We start from the raw sequence: 18,384 nt of genomic DNA on the forward strand, positions 1-18,384 counted from the left end.
ACTCAAAAACAAATTTGGAGAGAAATGAAATAAGATCGGCTTTTTCCCCTGCATGTTCACTGAGTCTCTTTCTCTTGTTTTTGCTGGTTTTTCCTTCCATTGGCTGCTACAGATACCAGAGGAGTTACAACTACCAGGAAGTGAGCCGCACCTTATGTCCCTCCGAAGCAACCAATGAAACAGGACCTCTGGAGCAACTGATATTTGTAGATGTAGCCTCCATGGCACCCCTGGGGGCCCCGTACAAACTGCTGGTTACCAAGATTCAGCACTTCCAGCTACAGTAAGCAGGACTTATTGTGGCCTTTCTCTATTCATTTGTCTGCTGCTGCTGTGCTTGGGCATGTTCAATCCACTTTCCAAGTCAGCACTCAAGAAGGAAATTATGCACTTGGTGTCTTGTCTGAGAACCTTCTGAACTCACCTACTCACAGCTGGGCAGCAGGGCCATAATCTGTGCAACAGGGAAGCAGTAGGGACTGGCGCAGAGGGGAACAGTGCTTGACATCATAGGTGTATCTGTTCTCAGGGGTCTGTGAGGACCCCGTTTGTCTGTAGTCCAAGAAAGAGGCCCTGGTGACCAGGTACTTTTGCATTATGCATCAGTTCCACTCTCCTGAAGGATTTTATTCTAAGGAATACCTTAACCTATTTTTCTTGTCCTTACTGGTAGGAATGTGTACAGGTAGAAAATAATGTTATGTGGCTTTGTCCTTTGTGCAAAAACTCATGGTAATTTCCTCCTTCTCCTTGCACTACCATCCTTTGAAACCAAAACCAGTTGGGATTCACCATCTCAAACTGTTCATCTTAGACATACATATAATAAAGTCAATTGGGGGAATTATCTCCAAGGGATCTGTTCTCTTCCAAAGGTAGCTTTTGTAAAATATTGCATAAATCTGTGTGAATACTTAAACAGAAAGACTAAGGTCATTCCTTAATAAGGCCAGAAAGTTCAGGGATTTTCTGCCTCATTCTCTTCTAAGACTAAGCCTTCTCAAGGGTTCAGACCACTTCCTCTTCTCTGTTTTAAATAAATTTTAAAAGAAAATATTGTTAAATTTATTATATTAAAATTAGAATTTTACTCATCAAAATGTTTCACTAAGAGAACAAAAAGATAAACCATAGACTAAAAGACACATAACTGTAAAGGGTTCATAGCAGGATATATAAAGAACTTCTACAAATCAATAAGAAAAAAACAGGCAAGCTCTTGCCTGCTCCCCCCCCCCCCCCCCATTATCACCTCTTCTGTGGTTCTGGCTTCTTACAGGGAAGACTCTTGGAACTGATGAGTTTGGGTACCGCTGAAGATGGAGACTGGCACCCAGGTGTGTGCAAGCCTGTATGCCCATAGGGCCAGACTCAGCTTCACTGGAACAATATGTTTTCTAAGAAAAAAATGAGGAGATCTCAGGGGCAGAAACTACACTGGAGGAAAAAAAAAATCCTGTGACCTAGACTTCTCACTAGAACTTTGAAACAGAGAGTGAAGAGTCTCAGGAATTGAATCAATGTTTACATTTACCCAATGAAAAATATATATATAATATAAACAGACTCAAATATGCCAAGAAAAAGACTAAGAATGTCAATGAGATTTAGAAAAAAAAAAAAAAGGAAACTATGTGTTGCTTACAAGAGTACAATCTTAAATAAAAGAATATATAAACGTGGGGCGCCTGGGTGGCTCAGTCGGTTAAGCGTCCGACTTCAGCTCAGGTCACGATCTCACGGTCCGTGAGTTCGAGCCCCTCGGCCCAGAGCCTGGAGCCTGCTTCCGATTCTGTGTCTCCCTCTCTCTCTGCTCCTCCCTGGTTCATGCTCTGTCTCTCTCTGTCTCAAAAATAAATAAATGTTAAAAAAAATTAAAAAAAAAAGAATATATAAACGTAAATAAAAGGATAGTAAAAGAAATATACTAATACTAACCAAGAGAAAGTTCGGTTAAATAAATTTGTATATATCATATATATCATATTTGTATATATCATATTTGTAGTATATCATATTTACAAGATATTCCTTAATGCAAGAAGCATTACTGAAGATAGAGGGACAGTTCATATTTCTAAAAGAATCAATTCTAAATTTATATGCACCTGCTAACATCACTTCATGATATACAAACAAAAATTTCAGAATGAAAATAATTGGACTAATTTGCAATTGCAGCGATTTCTCTATAGATCATAGAATAAATAGACCAAAACATAATTAAATAGAACAGGCATTGGCAATCTGTGGCCCGCAGACTGGCCACTGGGTTTTGTAACTAGAGTTTTACAGGAACATAGCTGCACCCATTCATTTACATATTGTCTCTGGCTACTTTCATACTACAATGACAAAGGTGAGTAGTTGGTTTGGAGGCATTATGGCCTGGAAGCCTAATATATTTGCTATCTAGCCCTTTAAGATATAAGGAGCAAGTGAATATGAACAACAAGCTTGAACAAATTAATGTATTTAAGAAACTGTATCTCAAAATGATAGAAAGCCTAACCTTTTCAGGTGCACATGCAACATTTACCAGTTGCCAAGCTCTAATGCATGTCTTGATAGATAGATTTAAAAGAACTGAAATCCTGTATATGGAATTGAGGTAGAAATCACCTACAAGATGATATCTATAAAAGTCTCCAAATGTTTGGAAATTAAGTAGCTTACTTCTAAATAAATTATGAGTCAAAGAGTAATTACCATAAAAATTAGAAAATATTTTGAAAAAAATGATAATGAAAATATGACATATCCAAACTTCCGGGATGCAACTAAGCACTGCTTAGAGGCAAATGTATAGCTTCAAATGTATATGTTAAGAAAGAAGAATGGCTGAAAATCAGTGTGGTAAGTGTCCATTTCAAGAAGTTAGAAAATAAAACTCAAAGAAAGTAAAAGAAAGTAATAAAATAAGAGCATAAAACAATGAAATAGAGAACAAATCAACAGTGGACAGAACCAACCAAATCACAAGTCAATTATTTGAAATGACTAGTATTATTTCTATACCTGTTTTTTAAAATATAATAAAGCAAGCCTATTGGAAAAAAAATAAGCAAGAGAGCTTAACAGACACTTTACCAAAGAAGGTATCCAAATGGTCCTAAAACCCAACCTTATCAGCTACCAAATTAAAACTATAAGGAGATTTCCCTACACGTACCAATTTCTATAATTTGCGAAGACTGACAATGCAATTTCACACCTACTTATTATAAATCCAACTCCTAAATATATAATTGTCCTATTCATCCCAGGGAATACTCTACAACAATAAAAATGAACAAACCATTGCTGTACCTAGCAACATGGATAACTCTCACAAACACAATGTTAAGCAAAAGACACCAGACAAAGGGAATACATACTGTTTCGTTCCATTTATATGAAGTTTAAAAACAGGCAAAACTATTCTGCAATATTGGAAGTCAGGATAGTGGTAACTTTGAAGAGGAAAGAGGAAGTATATGGTTGTTTACCTGGTGAGGATTCATTCAGATACATATTTATGACTTGTGTTTTTTTCATATGTTTTTTTATGCTTCAATAAAAAGATTAATTTTTTTAAGTCAGAATATTTACAAATAGTATATAATACTTCTGCAGTTTATTTTTGTAATCAGAATGTTTTGTTCTATTATAAATTTCACCTTAACTTTTCTAAGGCAGTTTATAAAGAAGTCGATAGCCAGTAGAGTTGCTAATAGGAATCGGATATTTACCTTGGTCTTCTGTGCAGCTCTTGACAATGTGTGCCCATAGCAATGGATGGACAGATGGAGGACTGAATGGTTAGAAGGATGGAGGAGTGGTCACAGCATTTTTTCCAAGTCCCTCCATTAATTTTGGTGTAGAAAAAAGTGACATGGTAATTTCAAGAGCAAAAAACTCTCACTCCCACCCTCCTCCCAAAAAAGACAGAAAAAGTTTCTCTGATAGACAAAATCCACCCAGATCAACTAAGTCAGAGTTTCTAGGAGGGAGGTTTGAGCATTAGTATATATAATTTTAAAGTTCCCCTGGTGATTCTAATGTGTAGCCAGAGCTAAGAACCACTACCTCTAAGCAATTTCTAAATATGGTGCTTACATTTAATGATTTTAATACTTAACTATTTATGATATTAAACAATGTGGGAATTCACGGTGATACGTTTGAAGGAGGTTGTCGCACATTACTTGAACAGAGTACAGTTTGAACTTCAGGGAAGCATCGCATTTACTGATTGGTCTCTGTGTCTTCGACCTGTGACTGTCATCTGGTGGCAGTGTACTTGAATTCTAGGGCTGGTTTTCCTGTGAGGCTAATTAGACCCTTTGGAGAACTGAATTCTGTGAAACTGAAATCATAAGGTCACAGGTCTGCGCAAGTGTTAATGAATGATGTGCATGCTGCTGGAACTGCAAATCTGTTCCTTCGTGTTGTTTTCTGCTTCCACCTCTTATCATGTGATGACCTCAGCAACCAGACATTCAGAGCATTTCAAACTGTATGGTTACTAGGGTTTTTATGAGAATAAGATAAGTCTGAGAAGAGATGGTTACTGAAATATGTATGTCTCTTTCTTCTTGGCTCTGGTTTGTCCCACACCAACTTTGCTGGTGACTCAGAAATCCAGAGGATGATGATAACAAGCAGGAGCTGGGGACTGTGGTGAGATCTGAAGTCTAGGTGTTGGGGAGAGATGCTGAAAAATCAACTCAAAAATTCCCAACATGGCAGTTTCTGTTGCAAGTTTTTGAGTGGCACACTAGAAGGTATATGAACCATGTTTCAGGATTTTTTTCTAGAAGCATACATTTTAACAATGAAAGGAACTTTTGAAATTGAATCCACTCACCTCATTTTTACAGATGAGCAAACTGGTGCCCAGAGAGGTTAAGTGACTAATCCAAACACACAGCTAGGAAAGGATAAAATCAGGACTAGATGCTACTTCTGACTCCCAGCTCTGAGCAATTGCCACTATAATATGCTATTTCTACTTTGTGTTTAAAGCTGTCCTCCCAATGTTTATGTTGCCCTAAATATCTTTCTCAATTCCATGAAGCATTTATTTCAATTGAGTCTTAAAAATAAAATTCTGTCTTAAAACATTACTCCCTGCCATCCAACTATCCCTCACTCATGTTGCGGAGTGTGAAGTCGCAGACAGGAAGGAGCAGGAGGCCGTCGGAGCAGGCAGGCACCTGATCATGGGCTGGGCGGAGCTCAGAAGGAGCGTGAAGAAATTCTGGTAGTTGTCTAAGTCGGAATGGTTGCGTGGAGGATTTGAAGGGGACGAAACTGGATGCAGAAAATTGAAGGCGGATGCAGCAGTCAAGATAATAATGAGATGAATGGAAGAATTTAGAGGTGACATTGACAAAACTTGATGGGGTATGAGGAGTAAGGGAAATGGGAGAGTCAAGGGTGGCCTGCTACCCCATAAAAGGTCACTAAGGGAAAATGAGGATGTTGAGGAAGGAAGGAAGAGAGGATAAGTTCACTCTGGGACATGTTGAACGTGACGTACAGATACTTGGCAGGGTGTTGGACACACAGCAGCATGATGCTCAGAAGTAAGGTCTGGCTTACAGAGAGCAGCCTGAGTAGAAGTGCTTCAAGGAGGCAGGCCCACGGTGCCTGAAGTGGAATAAGAGGAGACAGGGTGGAGACACGGGTATCAGTACCCAATCCTTGATTTTGAGATCTTCTATGCTTAACCAGGAAGTTTGGACTTCACCTTTCAGGTTACAGGAGCCACTAAAGGATTTCAAGCAATGGAATAAGATAAACAAATTTGATTTTTAGAGATGAATTTAGTAGTCACGTGGAAGATGAACTGGAGAGAGGAGAGGGCAGAGACATATAGACAAATGAAAAGTTATTTGAGTAGAGAAGAATAAACAATGATTAGGGACTGAATGTGTTATAGCAGCAATAAAGTTGTCAGGGAGAAAAGGAGTTAAGTAATATACATAAGGATAATTCACAAATTCAAAAAATACATGTGGCAGAATAAAAAATATATAGTCCTATATGAGTACCTGCAGCCTTTGACCCTCCTCCAGTCTTCTAATCAAGGATTTGAGTCTGTGTTGAGAGAGTTTTGAGTGAGATAGTTCAGCTACCAAGCTGTGAAAGTGGTAGATTTTTTTGAGAAAATAGGTAAGTGAAGAGGCTTTTAGACCATTTGGTCATGTGTCACACTAGGTAATCACCCTTAAGTATTTGAGGGTAGACCACAGTAATGATTTCCATTACTTTTCCAATTGTTTTCTTAGTGAATGCTATATTGGGCAAAGATAGTGCTTCAGGTGGGTCAGGTGCATCCAGGTTACATTTACACTAAGAGTAAGACTTGGTGATGAATCAAATGTGGAAGTCAATAAAAAGGGAGTCCAAGATGACTCCAGCAATGATGTCAGAAGTCTGGTGAGGTTTCCTACCAAAGAGACCTAGTGGCTCAGGAACAGGGAAATTACAGCACATTCCATTTTGATTACGTGCAGTTTGAATGTTTGAGGGATAGCCATGTGCAGAAGCCCAGCAGATAATTACTCCTCCATGACTGGAGTTCACGTGACAGCCCTGGGCTGGACATGGAAACCCGAGATTCACTGACATTTGTATGGATTTTGTGGCAATTGAATATACATTTAATATATAGTAATTAAATATAATGTTTACTATTATATTAATGACAAAGTATTAAATATAATATGTAATATATAATATTTAATTGCCATTATATATTGTATAGATATATAATGTACGTGGCTAAGGAAAATGAGAAGGTCAAGAATGGGACTGTGGGGAACGTACTTATGTAAGGGGTCGTCTGAGAAACAGAACTATCAGAAGAAGCTGAGTAGGCATAGCCAAATGTGTGGGAGAAAACCCAAGGAAAGCAGGTGTCACAGAGCCCAAGGGAGGAAAGTTTCAAGGCAGAGGGAGTGGTCGTCAGAGTCAAATGTCACAGAGAGGTAAAGTTAAGGATGAAGTCACTGGCTTTAGCAGTTAGGAGGCGACTTACCCTCAGCAAAGGCAACTTCAGGGAGATGGTGGGAAAAGAATCCTGATGGCAGTGGGGAGAGGAAAAAACAAATGAGGGATGAGAGTGGAATACTATTTTGAGAAGCTAGTTTGTGAAGGAGAGGGAGGATATAAATGACATCAAAGGAGCAAAATATAGGAAAAAGGGAGGCATTTTGTTGGGGCGTTTTTGTTTACTATTTATTTTGAAAGTGGTTGAGATTTTAGTATATTTATAAACCAAGAGTGTATAAAATTTATAGGACTGTTGAATTTTGTAGAAGCAGAGTCCAAGAGGAGGGAAGAAAGGATAGGATGTAGCACATCCATTCAGAGTTTGTACTTCTACTGAGACCAGAGTGATGAGGTAGAGGGTTACACATGACCAGAAGGTGGGTGGAAGGGTTGGGGTGAGCGAAGGGAGTTCATAACAGATGGCAGTAAGGAGATAACAGGGAATGATATTCTGAAGTCCATAGTCCAAATGAATAATAGGGCATAATTTCCTTCAACAAACAAAGTGGGGGTTTTGCACGCCCACTGGGCTCTGTGCCAGGGGCTGGCTATCCTAAGATGAAGAAGATGTCGTGTATCTCACAGTCCTCTCTGGTACCCACCTCAAAAACTACTTAGCTTTTGTCCCTGCCTGTCTTCCCACCTACCCTTTCTTCCAAACCCCCTTTCTTTTTTCTTCTGTTTTTTTTTTTTTCTTCTTTTGTATGTATCTCTCCTCTCTCTTCTACCTTCTCCATGGGCCTCTCTCTTCCTCTTCTTTTCCTGCCTCCCTTATTTGCACACCCACCTCTCTTGACACCATCTGGTCTCTTTCTCTTCCCCCCTCCCTCAAACTAACCAAAACAGGGGAACAAAGTCAGCTTTTAGTTTTTATTTATCAAATAAACCTTTGTTTCCTGTGTTGAATTTTTTTAAACAAATAAGTTGAAATGTTTATACCTCTTTCTCTAGAGGTATACGAGAGTCTCAGTTAGCTTTGTTCTGTTGGTTAACGACTCTTGGTTAATTCAACCTCCCCCAGCCTCTGACAGGACCCATGGGGAAGGAAGCAAAATGTTTCATCTGCAACAGACATGATGTTTATTTTACACACACTGTTGACTCTATGAGAAAGAGAGGACTTAAATGTGATAGTCTTAAAGAAAACAATGTTTTGGAAGGTTGTATGTGATTATACTGGTAAAGAAAACATAAAGGACAAGGGGAAAAAATCATATCGATGCCCATACTTTCAGAGTATAAAAAAGAAATTCCTGGCCAAAGAATACTGGTTGCATCTGGAAATCTCATGCTGTCTGTTGCTAGCCAAGAAAATCAGTGTCGTTTTCCTTCCCCTGACCTGGCAACGAACAGAATTGAAGGCCCCATGTTGCCCTGGTAATAGCAGATGACACAACACTACCCAGCCACGCACGGCACCAGGGTCCTGACTCTGGTTGTGGAATCTCAGGATCAAACACACAACTAGATTTGGCTTCGTTAGCTGACTTAGAGCCACAAGTTTTCCACTGTGCTTCAACAGAATGAATCCTTGACACTGATAATATCTGTTGAGAGTAAATACATACACATTGCACCCATTGTTAAATTCTGAGCCCAGTCTGCCAACAGCCTAAAATCGTTGGTCGTTAAATTTAGAAACAGTGCTCAAGTTTTATGACTTCTAAACAACACCTCCAATTATAAACCTCTTGTTAAATGTCTTGACATGTCCTTTATAAAGGAATCTTTAATAAGGTTTTTAAAACTGTTTTACTTTTTTAAAAGGAAAACTAGCAGTGGGAAGAAAGACTTGTTAGAAAGCACCGAGGGATGAAGCTGGGAAGGGCCCCAGAAGAAGTTCAGGCTCAGGTTCCCCAAAATTCAGGCCAAACAAAGTAATTATTTCCATAGGCATGACATCATGGGTATATAGAGACATAAAATTGATCCCTCCCCAGTTTGATCATTCTTGAGAGTTGAAACCAAGTCCCCATGCAGTTTACTTGGTCAGTTTGACAGGACTAGAATTCCTTTCACAAAGAGTAAGGCTCTCCTTGCATCTAGTTTAGGGTGGTTTTCTTTTACATAAATATTTTTTGCTTGCTAACTTAGCTTTTTCTCTCACTTTTCCCCCTTTTCTTTCTCCCACTTACATTTCTCAGGACAAATGTTGCCTTTCACTTCACTGCCAGCCCCTCTCAACCTCAGGTAAGTGAAGCATTTCAAGGTTATCATGACTCTACCTACTGACATTACCCAAGAAACCCATGGTAATAGGCAGAGTCAGCATGTGGCATTGCCCTTGACCTTTCACAATTTGAGATATATTTGTATTTTTGGAATGTCGTTCATATTACTGGGACTTTAGACACAACATTCGATCTTATCCCCTTAACTGGTGTGAAATGAGAGGCATGCCATTTGTTTTCAGATGTTCCTTGGCTCAACTGTTAGCAAACTGTGCATCTATTATGCACCAAGGACAGTACTAGACTGAACTAGGTGCTGCAGATATGATATGAAGAAGATGGAGATATAACTCCTGCCCTCATGAACCTTATTATCAAAATGGGGAGGGACAGGGAGTGGAAGGCCAAACACAAAACAGGTACACAAATAATTAATCAACTGAGAAATACAATAAAAATGGGACATACTTTAATTTCTAGAGTGTTATGGTATAATAGTTTCTCCTGTCATAAAGAGAGAACAGGAATGCTGACATTAGAAGAATTAGATATTTGTGTTGTGCCCTCCATTAAACCATAATCATAAGCAGAATAAATACATGAAAAAACATACATGAAAACTTTAAGCTGCTTTTCCATGGACACTTCTAGCTACCTTTTTATTTTTTCACAGCCTCTGAAAGAGTTAAGTCTATGCAATAGCAGGCTTATCACAGATTTATTTAATGTCCCGATATTTATTGTAAATCTTCTGTAGGCTGTAATACAGCTTAGGTCATAAATGGCTACTTAATTTTTGCGTTGAATGTATTGAAACTGGAATTAACACAATACATGGATACTGTTTAAATCTATTACAAACACTTATGTGTTAGTAAATATTTAACAACCAGTTCCCAGAGAGAAACCCCTGATTTGTAGCATTTGCCCATTTCTGTGGTGTAAATACCTCCATTATGGCCAATCTTAAGCTGCCAACATGATGCCCTTGAATACAGAGTTGGGATGAGATGTGCACAATCAGCCCCCCAAACCTGTGTGGGCCAACTCCCATGCATCTTTTAAGACTTCAATTTCCCATCAGTGAAGGCCTCCACAGTGCATATATACTGCCACCCAGTGACAAAAGAGGACTACAGGCCCACATGAATTGCCCTCAACATTTATTGGCCACTTAATTCATGAAATATGTGAAAACACTAGTTGCTAGGTGCAATGGGAGATATCTGAAAAGAGAGGAAAAACTTACATCCCAACCACACAAAGAATATAGTGTAATAGTGCTGTATGGAGATATACTAAATATGGTAACTAACTGAATGCTGAAATGCACTCTCAGTTTGTAGAAAATCAGTGATGAGGGACGCCTGGGTGGCTCAGTGTGTTAAGCGTCCAACTTTGGCTCTGGTCATGATCTCACGATTCACGAGTTTGAGCCCCACATTGGGCTCTGTGCTGACAACTCAGAGACTGGAGCCTGCTTCAGATTCTGTATCTCCTTCTCTGTCTGTCCCTCCCCCACTCGCTCTCTGTCTCTCTGTCTCAAAAATAAATCAACATTAAAATTTTTTTTAAAAAAGAAAATCAGTGAGGATTATATATTATAGCTTTCTCTCATTTTAAAAAAGGTATGTAAATATGAAATTCTAAGTAGTTTGTATATAAATCTCAAACTAGAGTAAAACATACTTAGAACTAAAAAACAAAATAGAAATTATTTGATGTCTATGAAAGTTTTACTTTACTATTAACTGTTCCCATTTTGACCTAGATTTTATATCCCCTTCAACTGTAGGAAAGATTTTCTATTTATATAAAACCACCCAAATGACTGCACATTCTTACAGAACCTTGATTATCAGATAGAAGCAGGTTACAGAAACTGGGTGGGTAATGAAGACCCAAGATGGTGATTTGTGGCCTAAATTCCAGCCATTGCTTTGGGTACTTGTCATTTGCTTCTTTCTGATTAAAGTAGATTCTCGAGGCAAGGGTCAAAAGTATTTATTTGGGGTTTATGGTAATTTAGAGATAAAGAAGACTGATAATATTTTGGCAAAAAGAGAAAGCTTCAGTAGATGTCTGATTTTTTGCACAAAACCAACTCCTATAATAAAAAGAAATAGATATGATACTCATTATTGCTAACAGTAATCATAACAATGCTCTTAGGTTACAAAGTTTGGCTTCCCTAGGAACCAAGAACACCTCTTGGGAATTCCAGACCATTCGCCTTTGGATAGACCTCTGTCTTACATGTATTGAATCAGGGTCCAAGATGAAAGGTCAAAATGAAGTGGGTTCTTAGAAGTGTTGCCATCTGTGACAAGGTGTGAACAGACTTCCAAACAGCAATGTTAATGACATTCCTTAATCTTGAGGTTATTTTTTTCCCCATCAGAAGTCTTTGGATTATTGAAAAATATTCTATTTTTATTCTCTGATTCTCAGAATAAGGTTAGTAAAGAGGATGTTAGAATTCAAAATTAAGTTTTTACATGTTTTGCCTCTCCTTTAAACTGATAGATTTGTGGCGCCTGGGTGGCTCAGTCGGTTGAGCCTCCAACTTCGGCTCAGGTCATGATCTCAAGGTTCATAAGTTTGAGCCCCACATCAGGTTCTGTGCTGTCAACACAAAGCCTGCTTCGGATCCTTTGCCCCCCACCCCCACCCCAGCTCTACTTCCCGCCCCTCAGCTCTCTCTTTTCTTCTTCTCTCTCAAAAACAAATAAACATTAAAAAAAAAAAAAAAACCTGATAGATTTATTAAAGTCTTAGGATATTGAGCTTGTTTTAGTTGGTATCCTCAAAATCTTAATCAGATATTTAATGTTAAGCTTCTCAACCAGCTACCACATTTATAATTATTGACAAAAGTCCCCTTTCTTCATTTATTAGCAATATGTTTAAAACTCAGCGTTAATAAACGGTGGATTCATAATCTAATCTAGGTAAATGGTATAACTTCTGATTTCCTGATTCTTACGATATCTGAGAAATACTTTTAAACAATATCTCAGCCTGCTCAAAATTGTGAACATATTTCAGGGAATAGATGTAGCCCTTGATCTTTGAATGGAAATATTGTCTCTCTATATTCCAGCCAGGAAACAGATTCTTTAGCAAGAAGTCTAGGGGCCCAGTGGGCCTGGTAGTAATTCTCGCCTATAGGAAGGTGGTTAAGAATCTTGAAGAACCACTTATCTGCTTTTCAAAGTGGAATTTCCTATTTCAAAATGATCCCATGGAAGTAAATCTTGGCTCAGATTACATCTTGAATATCCCTAGTTCAAAGGGTTGGAGGGATTTTCTTAAGCAGAAACTGGAATGAAGTATACCCAAGTTTAGTTGGGAAACAAATGCTAGCAAATGAAATGACATTGTCTGAAATGGCTACCTTGTTTTGTTCACTGCTTATCCCTAATAATCTGGCACAGAACCCAGAGCCCTGCACAGAGCAGTTGCTCAATAAGTATGAGATGAATGGCTGATGGAATGAATGGAGATTTACATCTGAACTTTGTGCCTTGTACTAGAAAGGAAACAATCCTATTCATGTAAATCTAGTTTTGAGTTCATAACTGTAAACATTACTTAGTATTAACAAATCATGTCTTTCTTTTTTCTTATTCTCAGTATTTTCTATACAAATTTCCTGATGATGTGGACTCAGTTATTATTAAAGTCAGGTCTGAAATGGCTTATCCATGTTCTGTTGTCTCAGTCCAGAATATCATGGTGAGTCTTAATAACTTGTCAGTTTTTCAATATGGAGCATTATGTTGTCACAGGGTAAATGAAAGAGAAGGGTGGAGACTATGTTGTCCTCTTACTATGTATCTCCTGCAAAACTGTTAAATAATAAAAACAGTATCTTGTGCACACAAGTGGATTGTCTGTTTGGAGACATTGATTTGGGGAGATAGAGAATAGTTGACTCCTCACCAAAATAAGCAATGGAAAGAAGGGAGGGAGGATTATGACAAAGAATAAGGAAGACCAAATTGTGGGCTGCACAACAAATATTGAAACCTATCATTTATTCTGTTTTAAAAGTCTTACTCTAACAATGGGCCCTTTTCTGCCTCAAATGTGTTAGTAAAAAATGGGAAAGGTGTTATATACTTGAAAAAATGGGAAAGGTGTTATATACTTGAAGTTATATACTTGTTATATACTTTCAGTTCTTTTTGATATAACGTGACCTTTAGAGGACTTTAGAAGGCAAGGCACTAAGCTTTAGGAGGACTGTTTCATGACTTTCCTCAGAGAAAACTTTTCATGCTTTCTGGCTTAGTAAGGAACCCCTTGCTCTGTGATCCTCTGGGTAGAATGTGTGTTGTGTGTAGTATGGCTTTAGTGATGCTTTCCTTTTTATCCTTCATGCATGTTGTAGTGCCCAGTGTATGATCTCGACCACAATGTGGAATTTAATGGTGTCTATCAGTCCATGACCAAGAAAGCTGCCATTACACTGCAGGTGAGACATCACTTTGGTGGTCACTATTGTCAAAGACAATGCACAGTTTATAGTCAGGTTACCTGCTGGACGAGCATTCAAAACGCATTGTCATTCACTGTGTCCTTGGATCTCTTTCCTTTATGATTGGCTTTAAAACAAGGATTCCTTCTCCTGAAATCAAAGACCATGCCATGGTGGACAATAGTGCTCTGCCAGGGGCCCCATTCCCCTTAGGGGGTCTTGGGAACCCATGATGCAGTGGGACATATATCTGACAGATTGCTTAGAGAGGTAAGGTGAGATGCCAGTGTACTTATTGGGAGATGCCAATTTAGTGTAAAGTTTATCTGATACATTTAAGACAATTAAACATATTCTAATACTCTGTATACCTGTAACAGTATCCAGAAAAGGACTTCAACTCTGGACAGAATGGATAGGTTCAAAGGAATATGGACCTCATGTGTACAGCCATTTGCCCTTTTGTTATTTGTAATTAAATTATTTCAATGGTAATTTTATAGCAAAAATGATTTTCAAAAAGATTCTGTCCCTGCCTTTAAGGTGGTATTTACTTAAGGTACCTACAACTTCATCTGTTCTCCAAAGTAAGGTGATACTGTCTACTAAAGGACAAAGAATGAGGGCTTCTGGGTGGCTCAGTCGATTAAGCTTCCAACTCTTGGCATTGGCTCTGGTCATGATCTCTCGGTTTAGGGGATCAAGCCTTGCATTAGTCTCCACGCCATCAATGTGGAGCCTGTGTGGGATTCCCTCTCTCTCCCTCTCTGCCCCTCCTTTGCTCATACTCTTGCTCTTTCAAAATAAATAAGTAAACATTAAAAAAAAAAAAGAACAAAAAATGAGGATTTAGCTATCAAATGTAAAAACTTCTCTTAGGCTTTGATTTCCTAGTGCCTCAGTTTTGATAATCCCACATCTCTGCTCCTGTTCACTCATGAATAAGGAGACTGGGACACAGAGAAGCACACTTAGAGAAAGTCAAAGCCAGGACTATAACGCAGGTCTCACTTTTGCATCCCTAACCTAAATTATTTAACTGTGACTGTGTGACTGTTAGGAAAGTCATGTATCATTGGATTTTCAAATAATAAAACCTGAACATAGTGAACCCAAAACACACTAAAAATAAAGTATGTTAATTTTAAAAATATAAAGTACAAGTATTATTATTAAACATAGGCTGTTGACATATTTTTTTACATGGGGCCTATTACAGTTCTAAGCACATAAGTGGGCACAAGATAGATTGAGATTAGAATAGTGTACCTGTTTAATTTTTTGGATTTAACAATTATTTTATTGTGGCTAAACTCTGGAGTAGATCATAGGTATCTGAAAGTTCTTTCTAAGAAACTAGGAGCAGGGGTGAACTTTACTTTTCTTCTCTTTCATCTCTTTCTGCTCCCACCCCCACCACCATGGACTTTCTCCCCTCTTGCTATCCTTTCTTGCTATCATAAGTTGTTATGTCTTATGCAGAAGAAGGATTTTCCAGGCGAGCAGTTCTTCGTGGTATTTGTGATAAAGCCTGAAGATTATGCCTGTGGAGGATCTTTCTTTATCCAGGGTAAGAGATAGTGAGGAATGTTTGCGACTTAGAAAAACCTAATGAAATGGAAGAGAAGGGAAGCCAAAAGCTCCCCATGGCCCCTTACTACCATCTCTAATTCTCATTGGGGATCATCAGCAGTAACTTGCAAGGCAGTCTGAGAGATCTTTGGAAAAAAAAAAAAACATAGAGTAGAAAATGATAAATCTAAAAGGATTACTGATACTACAAAATGTCATTTAGTGCACTACATCTTTTCAAAGTCTTGGGCTCTATCAGACCATGTGAGGTATATTCACTCAGTTTGCCTTTTACTCAACAAATATTTGCTGTTGTGAAATAATGATTTTATGTAGCATATCAAGGTCCACTGTCTAAGACTGGTTTGGTAGCCAGCAGTAATGGAGCCATTTGTGTTAATCAGTAGTCCTCATTTCCAGAAGGACATACAAGGAAAATTCAGAGTTCTCAATTTCAGTTGCCAAAATTGTACCTTGCAAGACAGTAAGAAAGCAAAGCAGGACCATTTATCCCAATGACAGGGACTGTGTGTAATACCCTTAGGCATAGTACAAATGGCTATGGCTAACTACCCAGTCACTACTGTGGGAATGCAAGAGGCTATTGATTGAAAACACAGACCCCCAGCAGCTGATGAGCCACATGTGATCAACACAGAGGGTGTTTAATGTTCAGTATAATATGGTTCTCTTGATATTCAGGTGAGATGTATTCTTCATGTATTCTTTAATCTCTTGATTACCTAACTCTAGAGTTTTGCCAGTGTCCAATGTTCTTTGGCAAACTACAAGTCATTTTATGACTATGTAACAAAAAATTTTTTTTTCACTGGCTAGAATAATGCAAAGCAAAAGACAAGACAGCTTTCTATTTTTGTAGCCATTTTCTTCAGATGTCTATGGCATATTGGGCCACATGGATATCAGAGGATGAGTCAAGCTTTCTTTACTCAAGAAGGGAGGCTACAGTCTCACTTCTTCAATACTACCAAAAATGCAGTGAGGCAAAGGCTATTGTGAAAGTTTAGCCAAAAGCCATATTAGATAGTTTGCAGCTTTGGGAGTTAGGTTTTCCTCTAGTTCTTGCTAAAAGAAAATTCAACAACCAGAGCTAATTGTGGACAGTTTTTGAACAACTGTTTAGATGAGAGGCCAAGAACCAAGTATCTGATCTATTTTGCCTTTTTCTTTTTTACCAGAAAAGGAGAACCAAACCTGGAATCTACAACGAGCAAAGAACCTTAAAGTGACCATTGTTCCTTCCATTAAAGGTCAGTATTGGCTCTAGGATTCCATGGAAAGATTTCTATGTCCGAAGGCAATCATATGCTTCAACACTAATGTCATCCTTCCAGAGAAACATCATAAGAAAACTAATATTTACCTTGGAGACAGAAGAGAGAATCAAAGCATGTTGTTAAATCTCTTCCAGAAAGAAAGGGAACTCAATTATGACATTGTATACAGGAAGTCCCTTCCTGGCTTCCATTGGGAAGTCATCACTGTGATAGGTAGCCATTTGTGGAGAATGTCTGGGTGACCTCCAGTAGCTTTGCTGCTTTGAATGGAATTATATTAGGACTTAAGAGTGGGTGTGATGGAGATGAGCCCTTGAAGCCATCCTGTCCCAAACATGCTTCTCTTTTTTCCTGAGGACACCCTGACCAAAGTTGTTTCTCTTCCCACAGAAACTATTTATGTGAAATCCATCCTTCTCAGTTTCCTCATCTTCTTCTCCTTCTACTTGGGATGCCTGCTTATTGCGTTTGTTCATTATATCAGGTAGGTCAAGAGTATCAAGAAATGTTAACCCCCTTTGCCTGTCTCTGTGTGGTGAGTAGAGCATTAGGCTTTACAGCCATATTGACCAGATTCAACTCTACCTCAACCACTAACTGTGTGACCTTGGGCTAGTTACTTAACCTCTCTGTGCTTCAGTTTCCTCCTCCTCAAAAATGAGATAATAATTTACCTCATAGAATTGTATAGCTGCAGTGTTTACGTCAATGTCCTGCACAGAGTGAGTACTGTTTAGAGTATTAGTTATTTTCATAGTTAATAAAACCTCAACAGAAAGACAGTTTGGGTATTTTTTTGGATCAGGAAATACTGTAAATCCTATGGAATGTAGGAAATGAGGAGTTCTTCCTAATATGGAGATTTAGGAACAGCTTTAAAAATTCCATCAACAAGTAAATTTAATGTCTAAAATAAACCTTGAGGTATAATAAATAGCAGGAGTGATGTGCTTTGATATTGCATTGCCAAGTGCTTTCTTACTATTATAGCATCAATTTTCCAGTAAAATGTCCCTTGAAGGGAAAAAAAAAGGAAATGATTATATTGTAATTTGACTAAGACAATTTCCCTTCCCAAGAGATTGGAGCCCCTAATAAAAAGAGCTCCAGTTTTTCCTGGTGTCTCTGAGCAGGCCCAAACATTGAAAATTCTGTACTTTGTTGTGGTCTCTGTGAAGCAACTACAAAAGAATGGCAGAAGGCCTACAATAAACAAATGTTCTTTCCCCTCTTGAACATCTGAAGAAAACAAAGCCAGCCCAGAGTTTTCAGACTATTGGGCAATTTAACAGCATCAGTAGAAAAAAATAATTCTCTTCTGTGACTTTACAAAGCTTTTCAGTTGAGAAATTGAATTTTAAAACCCTGGGACTACCATTAACCATATCTAGAACAATTTGAGCATCAGAATACTTAAGGAGAGTAATAAATTATAAACCGTTGAGAAAAGTAGAAATTCATGAATCCATATTGATGGAAGAAGGAAGGAAGGAAGGAAGGAAGGAAGGAAGGAAGGAAGGAAGGACCTAAATATCTCCAGATACAATCCAAAGTCAATAAAACAGGTATACATTGAGGAAGCGAGTCATTAGCAAATGCCCACAGCTTGCCTACATAAGAATGCCAAAAGCTGACTGGAAAAAATGGAGGGAGTGCTGGAATTGGAAAATCATCATCTTGCATATATCAGGTTAAGAATAATTAGTGGATACTAAAACTAAGAGGAAAATCTGATGAAAATCAAAATATGTGCATGACCATAAAGTGTATCCCCACGAGTTGCTTAGTTATTCTAAGGGAAAACATAGTAACTATACAA

At 38.3% G+C, this 18,384-nt stretch overlaps 1 protein-coding gene across 4 annotated transcripts in view; it reads left to right on the forward strand.

Annotated features, from left to right (window-relative positions):
* SIDT1 (SID1 transmembrane family member 1) overlaps positions 1-18,384 on the forward strand; it is a 109,452-nt gene that overhangs the window by 42,993 nt on the left and 48,075 nt on the right. For all 4 annotated transcript variants that reach the window (XR_006207812.1, XM_042957158.1, XM_042957159.1 and 1 more), the window contains 7 exons: positions 113-283; positions 9,186-9,231; positions 12,849-12,950; positions 13,609-13,692; positions 15,178-15,265; positions 16,467-16,538; positions 16,956-17,049. Coding sequence is in view for 3 of the 4 variants with exons in the window: in XM_042957158.1 (XP_042813092.1) it covers positions 113-283; positions 9,186-9,231; positions 12,849-12,950; positions 13,609-13,692; positions 15,178-15,265; positions 16,467-16,538; positions 16,956-17,049 (657 nt within the window). In the remaining variant the exon portion in view is untranslated. The remainder of the gene's footprint in view (positions 1-112; positions 284-9,185; positions 9,232-12,848; positions 12,951-13,608; positions 13,693-15,177; positions 15,266-16,466; positions 16,539-16,955; positions 17,050-18,384) is intronic.

The sequence above is a fragment of the Panthera tigris genome, chromosome C2, assembly GCF_018350195.1.
Source record: "Panthera tigris isolate Pti1 chromosome C2, P.tigris_Pti1_mat1.1, whole genome shotgun sequence".
NCBI classification, from domain to species: Eukaryota; Metazoa; Chordata; class Mammalia; order Carnivora; family Felidae; genus Panthera; species Panthera tigris.